Source organism: Dromaius novaehollandiae, chromosome 13 (genome assembly GCF_036370855.1).
Source record: "Dromaius novaehollandiae isolate bDroNov1 chromosome 13, bDroNov1.hap1, whole genome shotgun sequence".
NCBI classification, from domain to species: domain Eukaryota; kingdom Metazoa; phylum Chordata; class Aves; order Casuariiformes; family Dromaiidae; genus Dromaius; species Dromaius novaehollandiae.
In genome coordinates, this window is record NC_088110.1 from 20,852,303 (window position 1) to 20,869,555 (window position 17,253).

Consider the following 17,253-nt stretch of genomic DNA (forward strand, 5'->3'; position numbering starts at 1 on the left):
AAAATATTGTTGCATCATTGTTTAAGGCTAATTGAACTGCAGATGAGTTTAATGATCTGTCTGAACCAAAGCTCAATAACAACCTGTTGCACATTAACTATCAAAATCAAAAGAATCTTTACATTCCTTGTTAAATATACCAAAGAAGATAGAAATAGGTAATCAATAATGTCATCCTTTTATAAAATCAGGTTTGAGGCTAGAAAGCTTGAAATGAATGCATGCACTCAAAATCTGCAGCTAAATTGAAAAAGGGCTTGGAAACATAGGTCAAACCTCTTCAAAGAAATTAAAAAAAAAAAAGAAGACAGTTGTCTCCTCTGTATTTTGATATCAGAAAATCTATTTTACCTACTAAGTGTCTAGATTATGAAATCTATATACTAATAAATGCCATATTCTAGTTTCTATAATCTCACAAAATTTTCTGTAGTGTTATGAATTAATGTGGTCTGTAGGACAGAACAAAACACTTTCAGTTTATTTAGGTCTTGAAGCCACTTGGGTGATTTTTATCCCTGAGTGGTATATCAAGCACTGTCACTGACAATGTAGCTTTTAGGCGGTGCACAAACGACAAAGCCTATTTGTGTCATTAAAGTTTGCACTCTTGAACTTTTGAAGCCTTGATCCCCAGAAATGCGAAGATTTCATAATGATCTAAAATGGTACTGCTGATGTTCAGCACTTCTCAGGATTAGGTATGTTATTGTTCTGGTTTATCCACCTATAAAGTAGGTATTATCTTATCACTCATACACGCAGTGCTTTTAGCATGTCAACTGCAAGTACTTGAAAGGTGAGGAGTGTTATTAAGTCTGACCCTTACAAGCTTTTCCAGTGGTTTACTTAATGTTTTTCCTGCACATAAATAAGAATAATGTTGATGTACGCTGTGTGGCTGGATGGTAAATTGGAGAAAATTTGCTCATACAGGGTTTGGCTAGCTGAATAGTACAGCAGTGCAGCAAATTTCACAAGGTCATAAAAAATTCTCCCACTGAAAAGCAAAAGTAACCCTGGCTTATAGTTACGCAGACAAAGTGGTAGCATGAACTCCAATTATTTTAGAGTCTCTAAGAGCAAAAAAAAGCAAACAAAAAAACAAGTTGGGAACACTTTTTGTGGAAAACGCTTTATTTATAGATAACGATGTAGTGAACAATTAATAAGAGTGGAATATAAAATTATAAAATTTTATAAACAGTATATTCTGAAAGGCAAGGCTGGATTGTTTGTAAATAATAGCACATTAGAGGGCACGAATGGGCTGTGTTAATCAGCCCGCTCCGCTGCTTAGCTTTGAATATAGTTTGGCTTCTGATAATATGCACACGTAAGCAGCCCTGTCTATACTGCAGCATGCACTTTCCCAGCAATATGAGACGAGATGTCTTCTTGTGGTCAGACTCCTCCCAAGCTTGATCGCTCTCGCATTGCTGCATGTCTGCCCTCTGCTAAGGAAAAGCAGAGAGCAGCAGTAATGCGCTACCTGATATTTCATTAGTGAGGGTGTGTTATATAGGGTCTATAACATTCGGTTTGACTCAAGGATTGCATCTTTCTCCTGCCGTGGTAAATAACTAATGCTGGTTTGAATACTTCATGTACGTGTGTGGTTACTGGTTGAAAACGGTAACAATTTCCTGTATGGTTTTTTTCCTAGTTTCAAGCCACGGTGAAGGAGGGTGTCACCGGTGTGATAGTAAACTTAACTGTGGGAGACCGAGACGACCCTGTAACCGGCGCATGGAGAGCTGTCTACACCATTATTAACGGGAATCCAGGGCAGAGTTTTGAAATCCACACCAACCCCCAGACTAACGAGGGAATGCTCTCTGTTGTCAAAGTAAGGACCGTTTGCTGTCGTGCTGCATCACTGCTGGAAGGTGCATCCACCGGGTTTACTGCACGAGAGGAAGCGCAGCGCGGATAAGTCGCTCAAACATATACAGATGGCTAGCAGCCCTCGTTTCCTTTGACCAATGCGCATAACTCTTCCTCTGTTACAATAACCTTGCTTCTTTAGTGATAAGGACTTGCCCATAACAAGCTGTGTTGATATTGCCTTAGCTAGGCACTGGTTTTGTAGTGAGCATCTCAGTCCATTGACACTGAGACTTTACAATGCGGTTTTGTTTGTGACTTAAGGCGCAGTTAGAACTCAAGGGCCCCATTTCGTTCTCAGTTACACGATGCAAATGCCAGGGAAGTAAGGGACATGCCAGGGACGGCTTCAGACTGGAGAGCCGCGTTTGGTCCCACATTGCTAAAGTTTCTTTCTTTGTATGAAGACAATCCTATATCTCACATTGTTAGAAAAATAAAATAAAATTTTGAGATAGACCTGGTTGCTGGCTGTACCAGAATTTTCTCTATTTGACTTCAGGAGAGGCATTTTCAGTTCTTAAGTGGAAACATTTTTCCGTGGCATTGCTTTTGATGTATGGGTAGGAATTGAGAAAACAGCCTTATGTTACTTATCATTTATAGCTTTGAAGTATGACTCTGCTCTGTTCGATAAATGTATATAACATCATAAATAAGCATATGTTTATATATTTACATAAATAAGCATGTATTTATGCTTATTTATATGTGTTTATGTACATATGTATGCATATGTGTATATACATATGAGAGAGCAAGAGCATATGTATATTTAGAGTTTTGTGCTTACAACGTATTATGAGCTGCATAGTAAATCATAGAAAATGCATTTGTCTCCCATCCCTCCCATTCTTCAGTATTTTTCAATGCACTTTGTAGCTATCATCACGTCTAATGCTAAACTCTGACAAAGTCTCAAATGTAATAAATGCTGTTGTCCTTTCTGGCTAATTCTGTCTCCTGCAAGCTTGCAACGAAGTAGGAGGAAAAAGTATTCTCTTTGCACCTTGCATTCTGATTTTGTGACATGCTTTACAGCCTTTAGACTATGAGATTTCAGCATTCCACACGTTGCTGATCAAAGTAGAAAACGAAGACCCGCTGATTCCAGACATAGCCTATGGCCCCAGTTCCACGGCAACGGTTCAGATCACCGTTGAGGATGTGAATGAAGGTCCTGTTTTCCACCCGAACCCAATGACAGTGACAAAACAAGAAAACATCTCTATAGGCAGTGTTGTGTTAACGGTAAATGCCACTGATCCAGATACTCTGCAGCATCAAACTATCAGGTGAGTGCACTACCCTCTAATTTACATTTGTCAGAAACTGAGTATGTCTTCCGTGCCTGAGAATTTGCCTGCCAGTACAGAATTAAATTAAAGTTGTTTGGGCTCTAGATAATAGGTGGCAACTTTTTCCAACAATGCAGAGATTCAGTATGATGGAGACAAAGAACTGCGTTAGATGGAGGACAAAAGTTTTCCAGGCGATGAGATTACTGCGGTAGAACAATCGAGTGCTGCAAGCAATAGACCCAGCTTAGCATAATGTTTTAAAATGACATTTAACCTGCTTTTTTATCGCTTCCACTTCATGAGACCCTGAGAAAACATATAAAAGTTGAAAACCTGTTGCAGAAATCACTTACCTGTTTGGCATATGGATTAAGTTGATTTATGATTATTTCCCATGTCCCCTAGAGAAATAATGATCATCCATCTATATTCAAGGGCTAAAAGAGAGAAAACACCCCTCAGTGAAACACCGGTGTTATTCAGTAAACTTAGAATTGGCCTTGCTGAGATCATTGCAAGGAAATACTGATTTCTGTGCTATGATGATGTAATTGCACGAATATGCCATGCTACAAGGAACAATTCTGGTATTAAGTGGTGTCATCTTCTTATATTTAAAGAATGCAGAATATATTACGAGACTCCTTTGTGTCCCATGAGTGCTGTTTTCCTAATCTAAATCTGCCAAGATTGTGTAAGGGTGCTTGTTATCCCCTATCAGCATTATAATAAGGTGGTACTGCTTCCCAGAACATTACTGTGGAAAAAAATAACATTACTTTGCCAATTCAAAAAGCCAATTATTTTTGTAGTAGAAAGTGTTACCTGTACCTCTAGCAAGTTGGACAAAAATCTAAAATGAATAGATAAGTCATATCTTATTTCCTACATTCTCATTTCAGTGCATCATTGGCATACTGGAGGAAAAAAACATTAATCATATTCTAAGGATTTGGCTCTTCTTTCCCTATAGCTGATGTGGAAGGTAGGAACAGATGATGCTAAGCATTGCTATGCAGAAAGAGGCATCAGCAAGTGCATTATGTAGGCTGCGGATTCCCATCACAAGCTAACTGCTATGTAGGACTGAGAAGAGGGCATGTGAGGGATGCCCCTCACAGCTGACGAGCAGCTGTCTTCTCTGTCCCATAAACATTTCCAGTTATGGAAATTTCCATTATTAAAGTTTCTGTTATCCATTTTCCATTTCCCAAAAGACTGTAGAAGGAGTCAGGGCTGTGTCTTGTTTTTCTGGGCTACTGTAGGCTGTGACTCAGGGGGCAAGACCTTATCGTGTGAGACTGCAAACACTGTCTTGCAAGGAATAGGACAGCCTTCATGTTTCATGAAGGTTTGCAAGTAATTTTTGATTGACCTGGTGTGGTCTTTTGTTTTTTATATTTTGTTTTATTTTGTTTTTCATGAAAGATCAACCGCTTTCTTGTCTAATGTGAAATTACAGACAGAACTTTAGCATTTGAGGACTGTAGTTTAGGCACTAAAGCTAAAACCTGCATCTATGTGTAGTCTTTTGACTGTTATTTGAGAGTCTAATTTCCCCTAGATTTCAGTGGATATATATAAGGGCCTAAATATCTTTGTGAAAATGACTTCAAAGCTTTGCCTGAACAGTGCGTGCTGTCAGTCTGTACCGTGGCGGTAGATTCTCCACCACCCCAGGATTGTTTTGCAGTGATTGTGCACAGCTGACACATGTACTGTACTACCAAAAAAGAATGCTACTGATCTTGAAGATGTTCTGTGTCAGTAATAAACGTTGATAAGCCTGCCATTGCAAAGGATTACACTGACAGCCTTGGGTTAGAATGATGGGAAGTTGAATTTAAACAGGTTACTGTGCTCATCTGCATCAGATGAGGAAAAAGGCAAGGCAGGTAATCAGAAGTTTCAATTCTCTGCATCACCTCAAAAATACCTGGTTGACAGAGTATGAATATTTCAGTTCTCTATCAAAAATACCTTCGAGCTCTACCATTTAAATACCAGTTTCTCTGAAGGATGGTTCTTAGCAGATGTCATTTCCCTTGTTTTATAAATGTGTTTATTTACAGAATGCATTTTTATCCTTAATTTTAGTTTTTGCTCCAGGGATTTTTTTACTTCATTCACTGCTGTCATACAGATTTGTGTTGATGGATGGACAAACTATGGAATTTCTATTGCATGTCAGATACAGCAATATGACTCTCAGCTGCATTATTCAGAACCTGGTTTATGTAGAGAAAGGATATTTGTTCCCTTTGGGATTGGGACTGAATTTAAGAAACATAAGTATTGAAGTTATTCATAACTAAATATTCCCATGAGAGAGAAGAAAAGTCCTATTAATTATTTGTGACACTTGATTTTGCATTGCTAAAAGAGAAATGCCAAGAAAACACACAGATTTGCTTATCAAAATCAACAATCCAGAAACTATTACCTGCATTTCTCCGTTTGATCTACTGATTTTGCTAAATTTCTAGTGATTACATTGAAACAAAAATTGTAGGTATTATCGGTGAATCACTGAAAACTCTAACTTGGTTTTAAGTATTGTGTGTAACCAGCAAAATAGCACCAATATTTTGGAGTCCACCACATCTCACAGCTGGCTGCAAAGGAGTTCTCAAAGTTTGACTATTACTAGCCCATAAGCTAAGCAGGAGTTTCCCAGAGCTCAGGGCTTAATGTGGGCCATATCTGCATGGCCAAGAACTGGAGGATTTTTAGCCCAAAGCAAGATTCCCTTTTCTCTTTCTACATGCGCAGAAAAGAAGAGCAGAGTGAGTTAGTTTGGACTGGGAATGAAGAGTGATCACATATAGAAATTATTTCAATGACTGCATAAAGTTAGGAGAAAATAATGCAAATTAATAGAAATCTGGAAAATAATGGAATGATTCAGGAAAGGCTCATTTGACTACCTACATGTCCTCCTTTTGCTAAAATAACAGAAAAGCGTAAAATATAAAATAGCATTTTTAAAAGATGCTTTTAACACTGACAGGTAGTATTGAAACACATAGCTGTTAGTGGGAAAAAGAAAAGACTTTACATTATATGAGAACTACATCTGCAATTAGGATAGTGTAAAATTCATGTGTAAAGGCCAAAGCTACTCACCGGTTGGGGTCTGGCAGAAATATTTTCTGTTAAATTTCTACAGGCAGGTGTGTGTTTAGAGCCTGGCCTAGATCCAGGGCTTATGCCAGTGGGGCTTTGCTGGTTGTGCTAGTTAAGGCTTTTGCTCAGGAATACCTGCTTTATGGAGATTACATACCAAGCTCCATGCTTCTTAGGCTATCCTGCTATAAATTATATCATCAGAGCTCTTACTGTGGTCATACTGGTAAAATAAAGGTCAAGCAGGCACAACACAGAGTTTTAAACAAGATATTACTCTAAATATCAGTGACCATGAGCAAGCAGTGCTTTGTGTCTGCAAGATACAATGAATACCAGATTTTTACTACGTGTGCTGTGTGAGCAATGTTCACTATCCCCAACATGGTATATCTCTGTTCAAAATTTGCAGATGGATGTAAACAGCGTGACATCAGAGAATTATTAATGTTACCTTCTTTATTTTCAGCCTATAACAACTGGGATATAAATCTGTTTAACTGCAGGGATATTTTTGGTTAGTTTGCTATATAATCTTGTAGGAGTGGCTGATGACTATTTGTAATCAGGAAATTAAGTTACTCTACTAGATACAGCCTCATAAATGCATTTCAAGAACTGTGGATATGGTGTATAGAAACCTTGTGTGCCATTGTCCAAATCTAGATTGAATTTATTCTTTGAACATTGCATGTCTGAATCAGATTCAAATTACTTATCTCTTTGAAAAACGTGGCTTACTTTGTAAAGATTCCTAAGGACAGCTGTACTTTTGAAGCAATTTTCTTTCTTATTCTTCAGCTTGAAGTGTTTTTGCAGAGCGAGAAAGAATTTCATTTAAAAGCTCAAACAAGCTGGCAAAAATGTATTACACCGAAAAAAATATGACTCCAAGTATTTGTGAGGCTCAAAAGCATGTAACTTCAGGTCTAGCTATCAGTTTGCACATGATTAGCAGTGAAGTTGCGTGGTGTCTGCTCTGCTCTGATCTCGTGACGTTAACATTTCAAAGAAGCTCAATGTAGAACTGTCATCCTGGAAACGAGACCTGCATGCTCGTCTCGAGCAGCTAAATAATGTAGGCGTCAAGTTTAATCTTATTCTAAATCATACTTGTTTCAAACTAGATTAAGACTGACTTTCAGAGCTATACCCAAACCTGTAATTCCCTAGGAGAGGTCTGCAGTGAGTACAGTGAGCTTCGGACTATGGACCTTCTGGAAAGAAAGGAGGAGACCAAACCAGTGGGTTTTCCTGGATGCGTAACTTTGTAGTGGAAGGTAGCATTTCTTCCCCGGGGATCACTCCCAGAGAGAAAAGGAACCTGTTCAAGTGGGATCACATGTCTTAGATTCATTAACCTATTTTTTAAAGTACTTAATTCCCTCTACAGTTTCCAACTTTCTTAGAAAAAAAGAAATCCAGCAGGCCCCATATTAATTATAACCCAACAATTTATTAATAGAACAGTAATGAAGTTTCTGAAATTTGATTTCTTAATCAGGGACCATTGTTATTTTTGTGCCAGATTTAAGAGTTTAATTTTGGGTGCCTCTTTCCAACCTCTGAAATTTTAATCAGAAGTTTCAAGTGTACATGTCAATGAGAAGTTAAAGGCCAAATCTAATAACATTTTCTACCTTGGGAAATTAAAAGAAGAGCTCGCTCTCTGAAATCTATTATTAACAGTAGATCTTAATTAAACACAGTTACGGTCCTCTATATTTTGCTTGTGTGGAGATATTGGTTTAAGTATTTTTTTTCTTTTTGGATTCAACAAGTCTAGGATATTCAATAGTTAGACTTTTAACAACGTGTAAATAAGTTGTTTACTGCAGTGTATTTGTAATTTTTAATTAAAGCAGTGTTCTTCACTGGTTTCATGGTTTATCATGGCAATATATTTTTATTACCTACTGTGCTCTTGGATTTTAAATTATTTATGTAAATGTATTATTGCAGTATTTATCCTCAGTAAGTGATGTGACTCAATGCTTCAGAAATATCTTCACAAGAAAAGTTTATTATAGCTCTAAAGCATATCTAATTCATTAAATATAATTAAAATGCAGTATTTGAAGTGAGAGAACTTAGAAAAGGAACCCAAACTGCAGCAAATTTCACAGGAATGCAAAAAACTGCCAAAAGTATCTGAAGCAATATATGTCACTAAGATATATCTGGAAGCATAGATTGAGGTACATTGTCTTAGTGGTGAAATGTCAACTGTTGTAATTTGAAAGCCCTTTTTTCCTTAAAAGTTGACAACCTTATACTTAATTCCAGTCTCCTTATCTCACTGCATTGTTAATGTAGTGGGCATGCACAGATATGAAAGCAGTCAATCTCCATTTCTTTGAGATGAATCATTCCAGACTAGAATAGCCTGTTGGGTCTGGCCACCTGGCTGCCCATTACCCTGTAGCCAGGAGCTGGGGCTGCCACGGTGCTGCTATTGCACTGGCTGGGGGCTTGATAGCTCCACTATTGTGGAAATGGGAGCAAAATTGCATTTGTTATTATCATCATTTCCAACCAGCAGCTGCTGGTTGATCTGAAAGGTGGATAGACCGTTGCTCTTTACATAAAGTGCATGTTGTGTATTGCAGTCCATGTGGTTATAGCAAATGAGGCTTCAACCCTGAACAACAGACCGGGGGATAACAGTGCTGAACCCTACAGACACTCAGCTAAAAGTGATCACATTTCTTTATTTGTCATTTCACCAAAAGCTGCTGGACAACGGCCTGTTCATTGACTTTGGAAATAAGAACTTCTACTAGTGGGCCAAATGTTGCTTTAGATTACATCATCGTAACTTTGGGGTTGGTTAGTGGCGTTGGCTGATGTCAGTGCAAACATTCCAGTATTTCCTGGAAGCAAAATCAGCCATGGTTTGCTTACTCTGTGTCCAAAATATGAAGTGATTGCCGAAGCGTCTCTAAAATAGTGCTGATACTACGCTAAAATGGTATTTGTAGTTCAGGAAGCTTCTTCCAAATCTCAAATATCTGAGAAAATTGAAGAAAATTCACTGGAACAAAGCAAGAAATATTTTACTTCTGTTACTCCTCTTTTTGCTGCCAGTCACCACTGTTACCTGTCGTGAACACATAAGCCATTAATTGCAAAGACAATTCAAGAAGCCTTTTTCATGTCTCTTGCCAGGACCTTTTCAGAGATCCTGGCCCCCTTCTGAAAGAGGATGAGACTCCAGATCACACTCCTCATGAACACTTACAAGATCAATTTTGCATATGGTGACACACATCAAGCCTTTTTAAAGGGCTTTTGTTGCAGGTGGAGTTCAATATGGAAATACTGTGAAATTACTATTTTTTATTTTATTTATAGTATTTGTTTTATTATTAAAATAAATCCTATAGAATGAGAGAGGGATAGGAAGTCTTAAAGAGTGAATGCTTATGAAGTAACACACTTAGTCATTGTTAAACACATCTCCTAAAGTCTGAAGGACTTGTCTTTGATTCCTAACAACAGGAGATTTGTTTTCCTGGTGCAGACAGAAGAATAGTTATATTGTTATAAATGGCTGGCTGAGCTCTGCTCTCAGCGTGCAGCGCCAGGGCTTTTCTCTGCAAGTTACACCCAAGAGCATTGTGAGTTGGCTCTGCAGTTTTATTTATGGCCTGCCTGAACCCAGCTACTGGGAATTTGGAGCACATCTCTAGATCTGACGTTGCTCTATATTGGACAGTGCAAATTGCTTTTCTCTTTTTTCTCTTCTCTTCTCTTCTCTTCTCTTCTCTTCTCTTCTCTTCTCTTCTCTTTTCTTTTCTTTTCTTTTCTTTTCTTTTCTTTTCTTTTCTTTTCTTTTCTAAGGAAAGCCTGGTAGAGAGGAAACCTGCTCTAAGCAAAAAGTTTTCCCTCTTCCTCCCTTCCTGCAAAAACAAACTAGTAACTCAGAAAGCTGCAGGGGTGATGGTGGACAGGCAATGGAGGAAAAGGAGATATTTAATCACTTCTAAAATAAAGAACCTGGCCAGTTGCCTCATGCTACAAGTATTGCCTATAATTGTACATACTGACTAGTCAACTATTAGCTCGATAGCACCCTGCAGAACAGTCTTCTCACTTGTTTTTAATATATTAATACTACAGTGGTGTAGGTAATCACTGTGATATATATTGGGTAATTAGACTAATACTAGTATCTGAAGGGAAAATGAATGACCAAATATATTTGCATTACTTTTTTCATGTTTGTTTGACCAAACTGACTTCCAACTCGTGTTTACTAAATAGTGAGGTAAACATACCCTTCTTTCCCTATACAGCAAACTCTTTAGGTCTACAGCAAGATGGGAAAGGAGCAAACTTGCTTCTGGAGTGGTACTGCACCTTCCTTTATTCTCCGCTCATAGCCATGTTTGCACTTATATAACTCCAGAAAGGTCATAATGGCTTGAGAATAAAATTGGGCCCCATTTCTCCTGTTCTGAAAATGATTTGTAGCTCACTAATGCTGTGTGGGCAGATCACAGAGTCTGAATTAACATGGAGGAAGCGGCTGGTGAAAGACTCTCTCTGGTGGGAGCAAACTACTGAAACGAGACCAAAGAGAATAAAAGGCCAGAGGAAAGTCCCAGTGCCGGGGGAATTAAAACATCTGCCAAATCTGAAAAGCAGGTCCTATAAAAGTTGTGGACAGTGTCTAAATCTGACCCTCAGGAAAACCACTTTCGGCACTGTCAGCTTCAATATAGGAGCTGTACTATTACAGGACCTTCTTTTCCTCAGGATGGTGAGCAGATGTTGATAGTCTGCTTCCCCAGATCTGTTATTCACCCTTCTTGCTACTCGTGGGCAAACCTGTCCGTATCTCCCACTTAGCACCTTGAGGAGTCCCTGGGAGTCCTTTATTTCCCAGTTGCATCCGGTGTTTCTCTTAGTGATGAACACTACTAACTCCCTGGCTGTTTCTCTTCCCCCTCTTCTTATTGATTATTCTCTGCCTCAGTGTGAAGGCAGGTGTTAGCCCCATTCCCATCCCATCCGGTTTTGTATATCTTAATTTTTAGGACTTCTTGTAGGACAAGACAAACGCTGTCTATGCTGTTGCTGTTTGAGGTGAGCTTTGGTGTGTGGGAGGCTTCCCCCGCTCGCTCTGGCTGCTCTGTGCTGATTCCTGGTCCTAGGGCATTTTGGTCCTTCCTAGCTGGTGCCGAGGTTTGGGAGAAAGATTAATGCACATGAACAAGTAGGTATTACAGCACCCTGACCACATGAGGTGCATAATAATTTAACTGTTATATAAGATGCTAAACCTCCAGATTTTACCTATCTGCAGGCCTCTGTCTGTGTTAGTTCTGTAAGCACCAGACCCTGACCTCAGACTTAAGTGCCTGGCTATTTTTTCTTACCCTCTCCTCATAGAAAAGGAAGCCCACCAGAAAGCAAATTTTCACCCAGACTCCTTGAGGCAGGTCTCCTGAAGAACAGTGTCCCTTTCCTGAGAAGAAAGGATTAATCTCTTTCTCTTTGATTAGTCCCTGAAAACACAGGAGTGTATGAATTAAATTATTAAAGACTACCTATAGCAGCTGTCCCAGGAATTCTCAACCCAGTGACTCATAACTTACAGGGAACCCGGCTATGTGAAACCAGCCTTTGTCACTCTTGACAATACATGTCGGAGTATTGTATGCCTGAAATTTTCCATCTGCTCTACTTCGATGGCATAAATCATATTTAATATGTTGGTATTAAACCCATATATGATAGACTTGAGAATCTGTGTTTTCACGTAATCAGATAAGCCGCAGGAACCAATTTTAACCTCCCATGGTATTACCTTAAGAGTCCCAAATTCCTGATTAATAAGGATGAATGTAGCATTTAAGGGGAGTTTAATTAGACCCTCTATCTTTCTCCTGCATAACAATATTATGCCACATTATGATTTCAACCATGTCAGCACTCAGAATGAATGGCTGTGAACTGTGAAATTATAGGGCACATTTTTCATGTCACTGACTAAACAATATTGCAGATCTGATTGAGAAATATAACAATAGGATATATCAGTCAGAAGTTATGCTTGCAGTGGAAGTCAGATCCTGACAATAACTCACTTTGTCATTACTGATCCCTTCTAGTTGCAGAACAGGCAGGAATTTGCCTCTGGAAGAAGTAGAGAGTATCTTGATTATAATAAGTTGGCTATCAAATCTGGGGACACTGCATGGGGAGGCAAGCTCACGGGGAAGGCCAGGTCAGATCATCCATTCTTGCGCCTATGTGGCTGTAACAGCTTTCAGCAGTGCCTAGACAGAGATGTATTTGGACTTAAAATATGCAAAGGATGCAAGTCTAGTGTGCAGTGTTATTTGAAAAGAGGGCCAAGGATGTAAAACCAATCACTCAAATAAGAGTTTGCCAAGGAGGCTGGTAATACATCCAGTCCTGTATCCTGCCAGCAGGGGAAATGTGCAATTAGTCCGTTCTTGTCTCGTGGACTTGCACCCTTCTGGCTTTAAAGCAGGTGCGTGTCTCAAACGACACTGGAGCAGGTGTTTCTTTGCATTCATGCCCTGATTGAGAAAGAGAAAACTCTTAATTCTTTCCAAGCTTTTTGCCCTGCTGTGAGCACATGAGCTGCCAATGTTATGGCTACATTTCACTGATTTGCAGTCTTCAGAGGTAAAGGCGGAGTGAAATCATGGACACACTGAAATCAGTGGCAAATTTCCCACTGAATGCAAGGCTAGGATTTTGTCTCAGAGCAGAGGCTTTCCCAAAGGTATAGAACTTCTGCTGTATGTTCGCAGCCCCTGCTCAGCGCAAGGCATGCCTAGTCTCTGCATTTTGAGGAATTAAGCACCCCATCCTCTTTCAGACTCACAGACACTTAGAGTGGAATTTAAGTTCAGCGAGGAAATTGTCAGAAGGTTTAAGCACTCATTTTTTACTAAGTGGAGCTCTGTAATGTTACTGTAACAGGAAGAAAATCTTGTAGAGTTCAATTGGAATTTTTCTATTAGCTTAGTAATAGGGATGCCAATTTCTGTAAAATAGTTTCTGAGTAAAAGTGAAATTATGCACTTTGTTAAGCAGCAGTAAGCCTGCAGATCCATTCCTGGTTCAGATGTGAATTGCTAGGGACTGACTTCTTCCTAATTTTATGACCATTATACTCTAGGTAAATATGCCTACAGAGATATGCATGCGTACTCTACGTATAGCTAGATAATTATGATCCATGCGATCCTTTGGGACAGATCCATTGGATGGTACTTAGCATAGCCTTGGCTTGGAGATACTAATCTGTCTCACACAGATTTCCTTAAATATTCCAAACCCTAGAGAATTTTTACACATTCACCTATTTTAATGAGCCTGTTAGAGTGATGCTTCCCCTTTTTCCTTTCAAATGGGAAATTTCCAATCGAATTCTGTCTGCCTAAGACCTGGCTCCTCTTGAGATTCAGCTCTGGGTCATTGGTAACATTTTATACATTAAAAACAAATGCAGCCACAGAGTTTGTCTGATAATGCTTCGGGGCAATAAGAAGAAACTTTTGTACTAGTAAAGCAGAAACATCTATAAAATTGAAACATTAATACTGCTTCTTCTTGTAGTGATACTGTGGAGGTGGGTTCAAGGAGGCTTGCAAAACATGCAGGTCCCTAAACACAAGGGAAAGGCCCACGAGGAGATTAAATGTTGGGCATCCAAGGCAGGGTTCAAATAGAGTATAGTAACAAAGACCTAATATTTGATGTTAAGCTTAAGAGAGGAATTAAATGACTTCGATTCAGTGAGTACTATATATATTTTGTGCACTGAATGCAATAGATATCCAGTAGAAAATAAAGCTATATATGACCGAATAGTGGAAGGTTTTTGGTGAAGTATCTCGTTAATGGCTTCATTAATACCAGATTGGATGCAAACAAGGCCTAGATTTAAAGTTTATCAGCAAGTGTCACTGTGGCAAATTAAGGTTGAACAAACAACTGTAATTATTTCATTTCCTTTCTTTTGAGTGCTTAATCCTGTAATCTCTTATCAAAGCTCTCTTTCTGTCATACACAAAAATTCATTTGCAGCTTTTTCCTCTAACTTCTTCAAATTTTCCATCTTTGACCAGTGGATTTCTTAAATGATATGCATTTGTCATGTTAATCCTGAAAGGAGCTTGACTATTATGATGATGAGTATGAGATAAAAATTGCACTGTACACAACAGGTTTATGTGCACTGTATCAGAGAGAGGCTACCTCTGTTAAATGCACTTAGGGTAATATTACTGAGACGTATTCTGCACCAACTCACTTTTTAGAAAACAAAGGATAATTTTCCTTGTAAATAGTGTCCTTTCATTTTCTGTTCCTTTGGAAAAAAAACAGTTTTCATTCATAGGTTGCATGTTATACATTGAGAAAATGGTCCTTTATATATATTTCAATCTCACTACACCTTGAGAGATATGCTTTTCAGAATATCTAGCAGAATTTAATTTCTATCAGTTTTCTTCTCTATTAATATTTACACATACAGAGACAAATATATTTTACAGATACAGCAGTAAAACAAGGGATGTTGCAATCAATATCCACTGGAATAACTGACTCTGGAATCTGACTTTCAATGCTGTTGTTCAACAAGTTAAAAGTAATATTTCATTTTTCTAACATCCCTTGAAGGCATAGGCAAAAACAGAAAAAAAATGAGCACAGCAACCTATAACAAATGCAACAACCTAGACTTGATGACATTGTAAATAAAACAGCTAAGACATGCTTATACACAGTGTTGAAAAGTGATAAGGGACAGACAGGTAGGAGGGGAAGCACATGGATTTTAAAGTGCCTTTGGACAGCTTGAATGCTTGGGAATCTGATTCATAGAGATCAAAAAGGGGTAAATCACACTTTCCTTTTCATTTGTCATGGCCATTAAAGATAGTGAGTTAAGCAAACAAAAGCAACTAGTCTAAAATAAAGGAAAGGTATGGCATGATGTTATGTATTGCTCTGACATGTAGGACAAAAAGTGGTTGCATGGTTTTTTTGTATAGTCCTGTGTACTCAGTCATGTAAACCTCAGATAAGACTTTGCCTATTATTACCAAAAAAATGAGAGAGAATTTATTAAGTTTCTTCTGTAAGAAATGCACCCCATGAAATGCATAGTGTATTCAAAATCAACTGGAAAAAATGGAAACTTAATTTTTGTTATTATTAGGTAGGAATAAGCATAATGCCTTTTCCTTTATATTACAGGATTGGACAATAGTGTGAACTTTTCTTGAGTATTATATTCTCACATTATCACACATCCTACTGAATTTCTCACCTACCCTTTCCTTCTCTCTTTTGAATGCTGCAGGGTTGGAAAGTATTTTAACTCAGTAGGTATTAATTCCTCTGGGCTACATAACTATGGAAATGCATCAAGATAGTCTATTTTCCTACTATGAATACAGCTGTTTTTAAATAAAGAAAAACTAAAAAACAAAGGGGAAGGGCATCTTAATTGCTGTAGTAATAATACCAGAGTGACATATTTTCTGGAACTATTTGAGCTCTTTTTCTATGGAAACAAGGTTATTAATTTGTTTGTTCTTCATTGATTCATAAAACCTTTGAGAATTTCCAGCTTCTCTGGATAAAGTTGGATCATTAATCAAACATTAGACAAAGTTTCATATATTCTGATAAAGAATAATACTTACATTTCTTTTTGTAACACTGATTCTAATTTCTACTGTATTCCTTCTGATTCAGTGATTCAGTAGCGAGAACCAATATTGGCTATATATTGATCTGTCATTAGCAGTAAAGGTGAGGAGCTGGAGCTCATTCATTTGACCTTCTACGCGAGATCCCATATGTTCCAGTTTGCCTGCGTTGGCAAGGCTTTCTTTTTACTTGAATGAAACAAAAACAATTTCTGTGCAAGGTATGCTACTTAATTCTGTTTGCTGGATCTGCACTTGGCTCTGAGTGAAGCCAAGAGGAAATTCCCCAAATAGAGACATCTCTGCTTTATAATCCCCTCCCGCCTATGTAAAACAGTATTTATATTGCAGACCAGTTAACCGCAAAAGGGATTGAACTGAGCAAGCTTCTTTTTTAAAAAAAAGAAAATCTTTCCTGCTGAGATTGGTTGTTTGTAGAAAAAGTAATTTAGGTAGGGAAAATGTAATTTTTATTATTTCCAACTGAAAACTTTTTAAAAAATGGAATTTTATTTTTTTACCTGAAAATATCCTGAATGTTACAGTTTTCCTATCTGCAATGGCATATTGCTGTAGAACAAGATGTGTCTAAGCTTTCCATTTTATTATTTTGTCTGCCCTTTCTAATATGTTGTAACAAAAAAAAAAAAGAAAAAGAGAAAAAAACTGATAGCTGAAATACGGCTGAGAAATTGGTTTTACACTTCCAGCAGCCTTTCCTGTGACTTATTAGTGTGGTTCAGACGGATGCCAGCGGAAGGGCCGAGACAAGTGATCCTCCCAAGCGCAGGGCAGGCCCCTCTCCTTGCTGTAAATTTCTGTATATTGCTCATAAACTGAAAAGGGGCCAAAAGAAGAAGGCTGAAGTGGAGGCTTGTTGCAGAGACTCTTCTGCGATTATACAGCGCGGAGGTGCGTGGGTGGAAACCAGGGCGCCCCGTCCGCAGCGTGCTCGGCCCCGTGCCACTGCGGCTTCCCCAGGACGGCGCGCGCTAAAATAGGCGTTTCTTTAGAGCAGGCTGAAATGAGATTTCCTTGAGCCTGGATCAGTGCAAAACTGATATTAGCAACAAATGCCTGACCAAAAACGTGAATGTGCATAAGCCTGAAGCCTTAAAAGGCAACATATATCAGTCCTCTGCAGCACCGCTGAATTCAGGAGTGTGGCTCGCTGTCCATCCCGGCAGAGATGTACGCACTCGGGAGGGGATTATTCCACTGTTTCACGGGCC

The 17,253-nt window shown here is 38.5% G+C and overlaps 1 protein-coding gene across 2 annotated transcripts in view; it reads left to right on the top strand.

Annotated features, from left to right (window-relative positions):
- Positions 1-17,253, top strand: part of CDH13 (cadherin 13) — a 500,018-nt gene that overhangs the window by 436,477 nt on the left and 46,288 nt on the right. For both annotated transcript variants that reach the window (XM_026092592.2, XM_026092593.2), the window contains exons 9-10: positions 1,667-1,849; positions 2,929-3,182. In XM_026092592.2, coding sequence (XP_025948377.1) covers positions 1,667-1,849; positions 2,929-3,182 — 437 coding nt within the window. The remainder of the gene's footprint in view (positions 1-1,666; positions 1,850-2,928; positions 3,183-17,253) is intronic.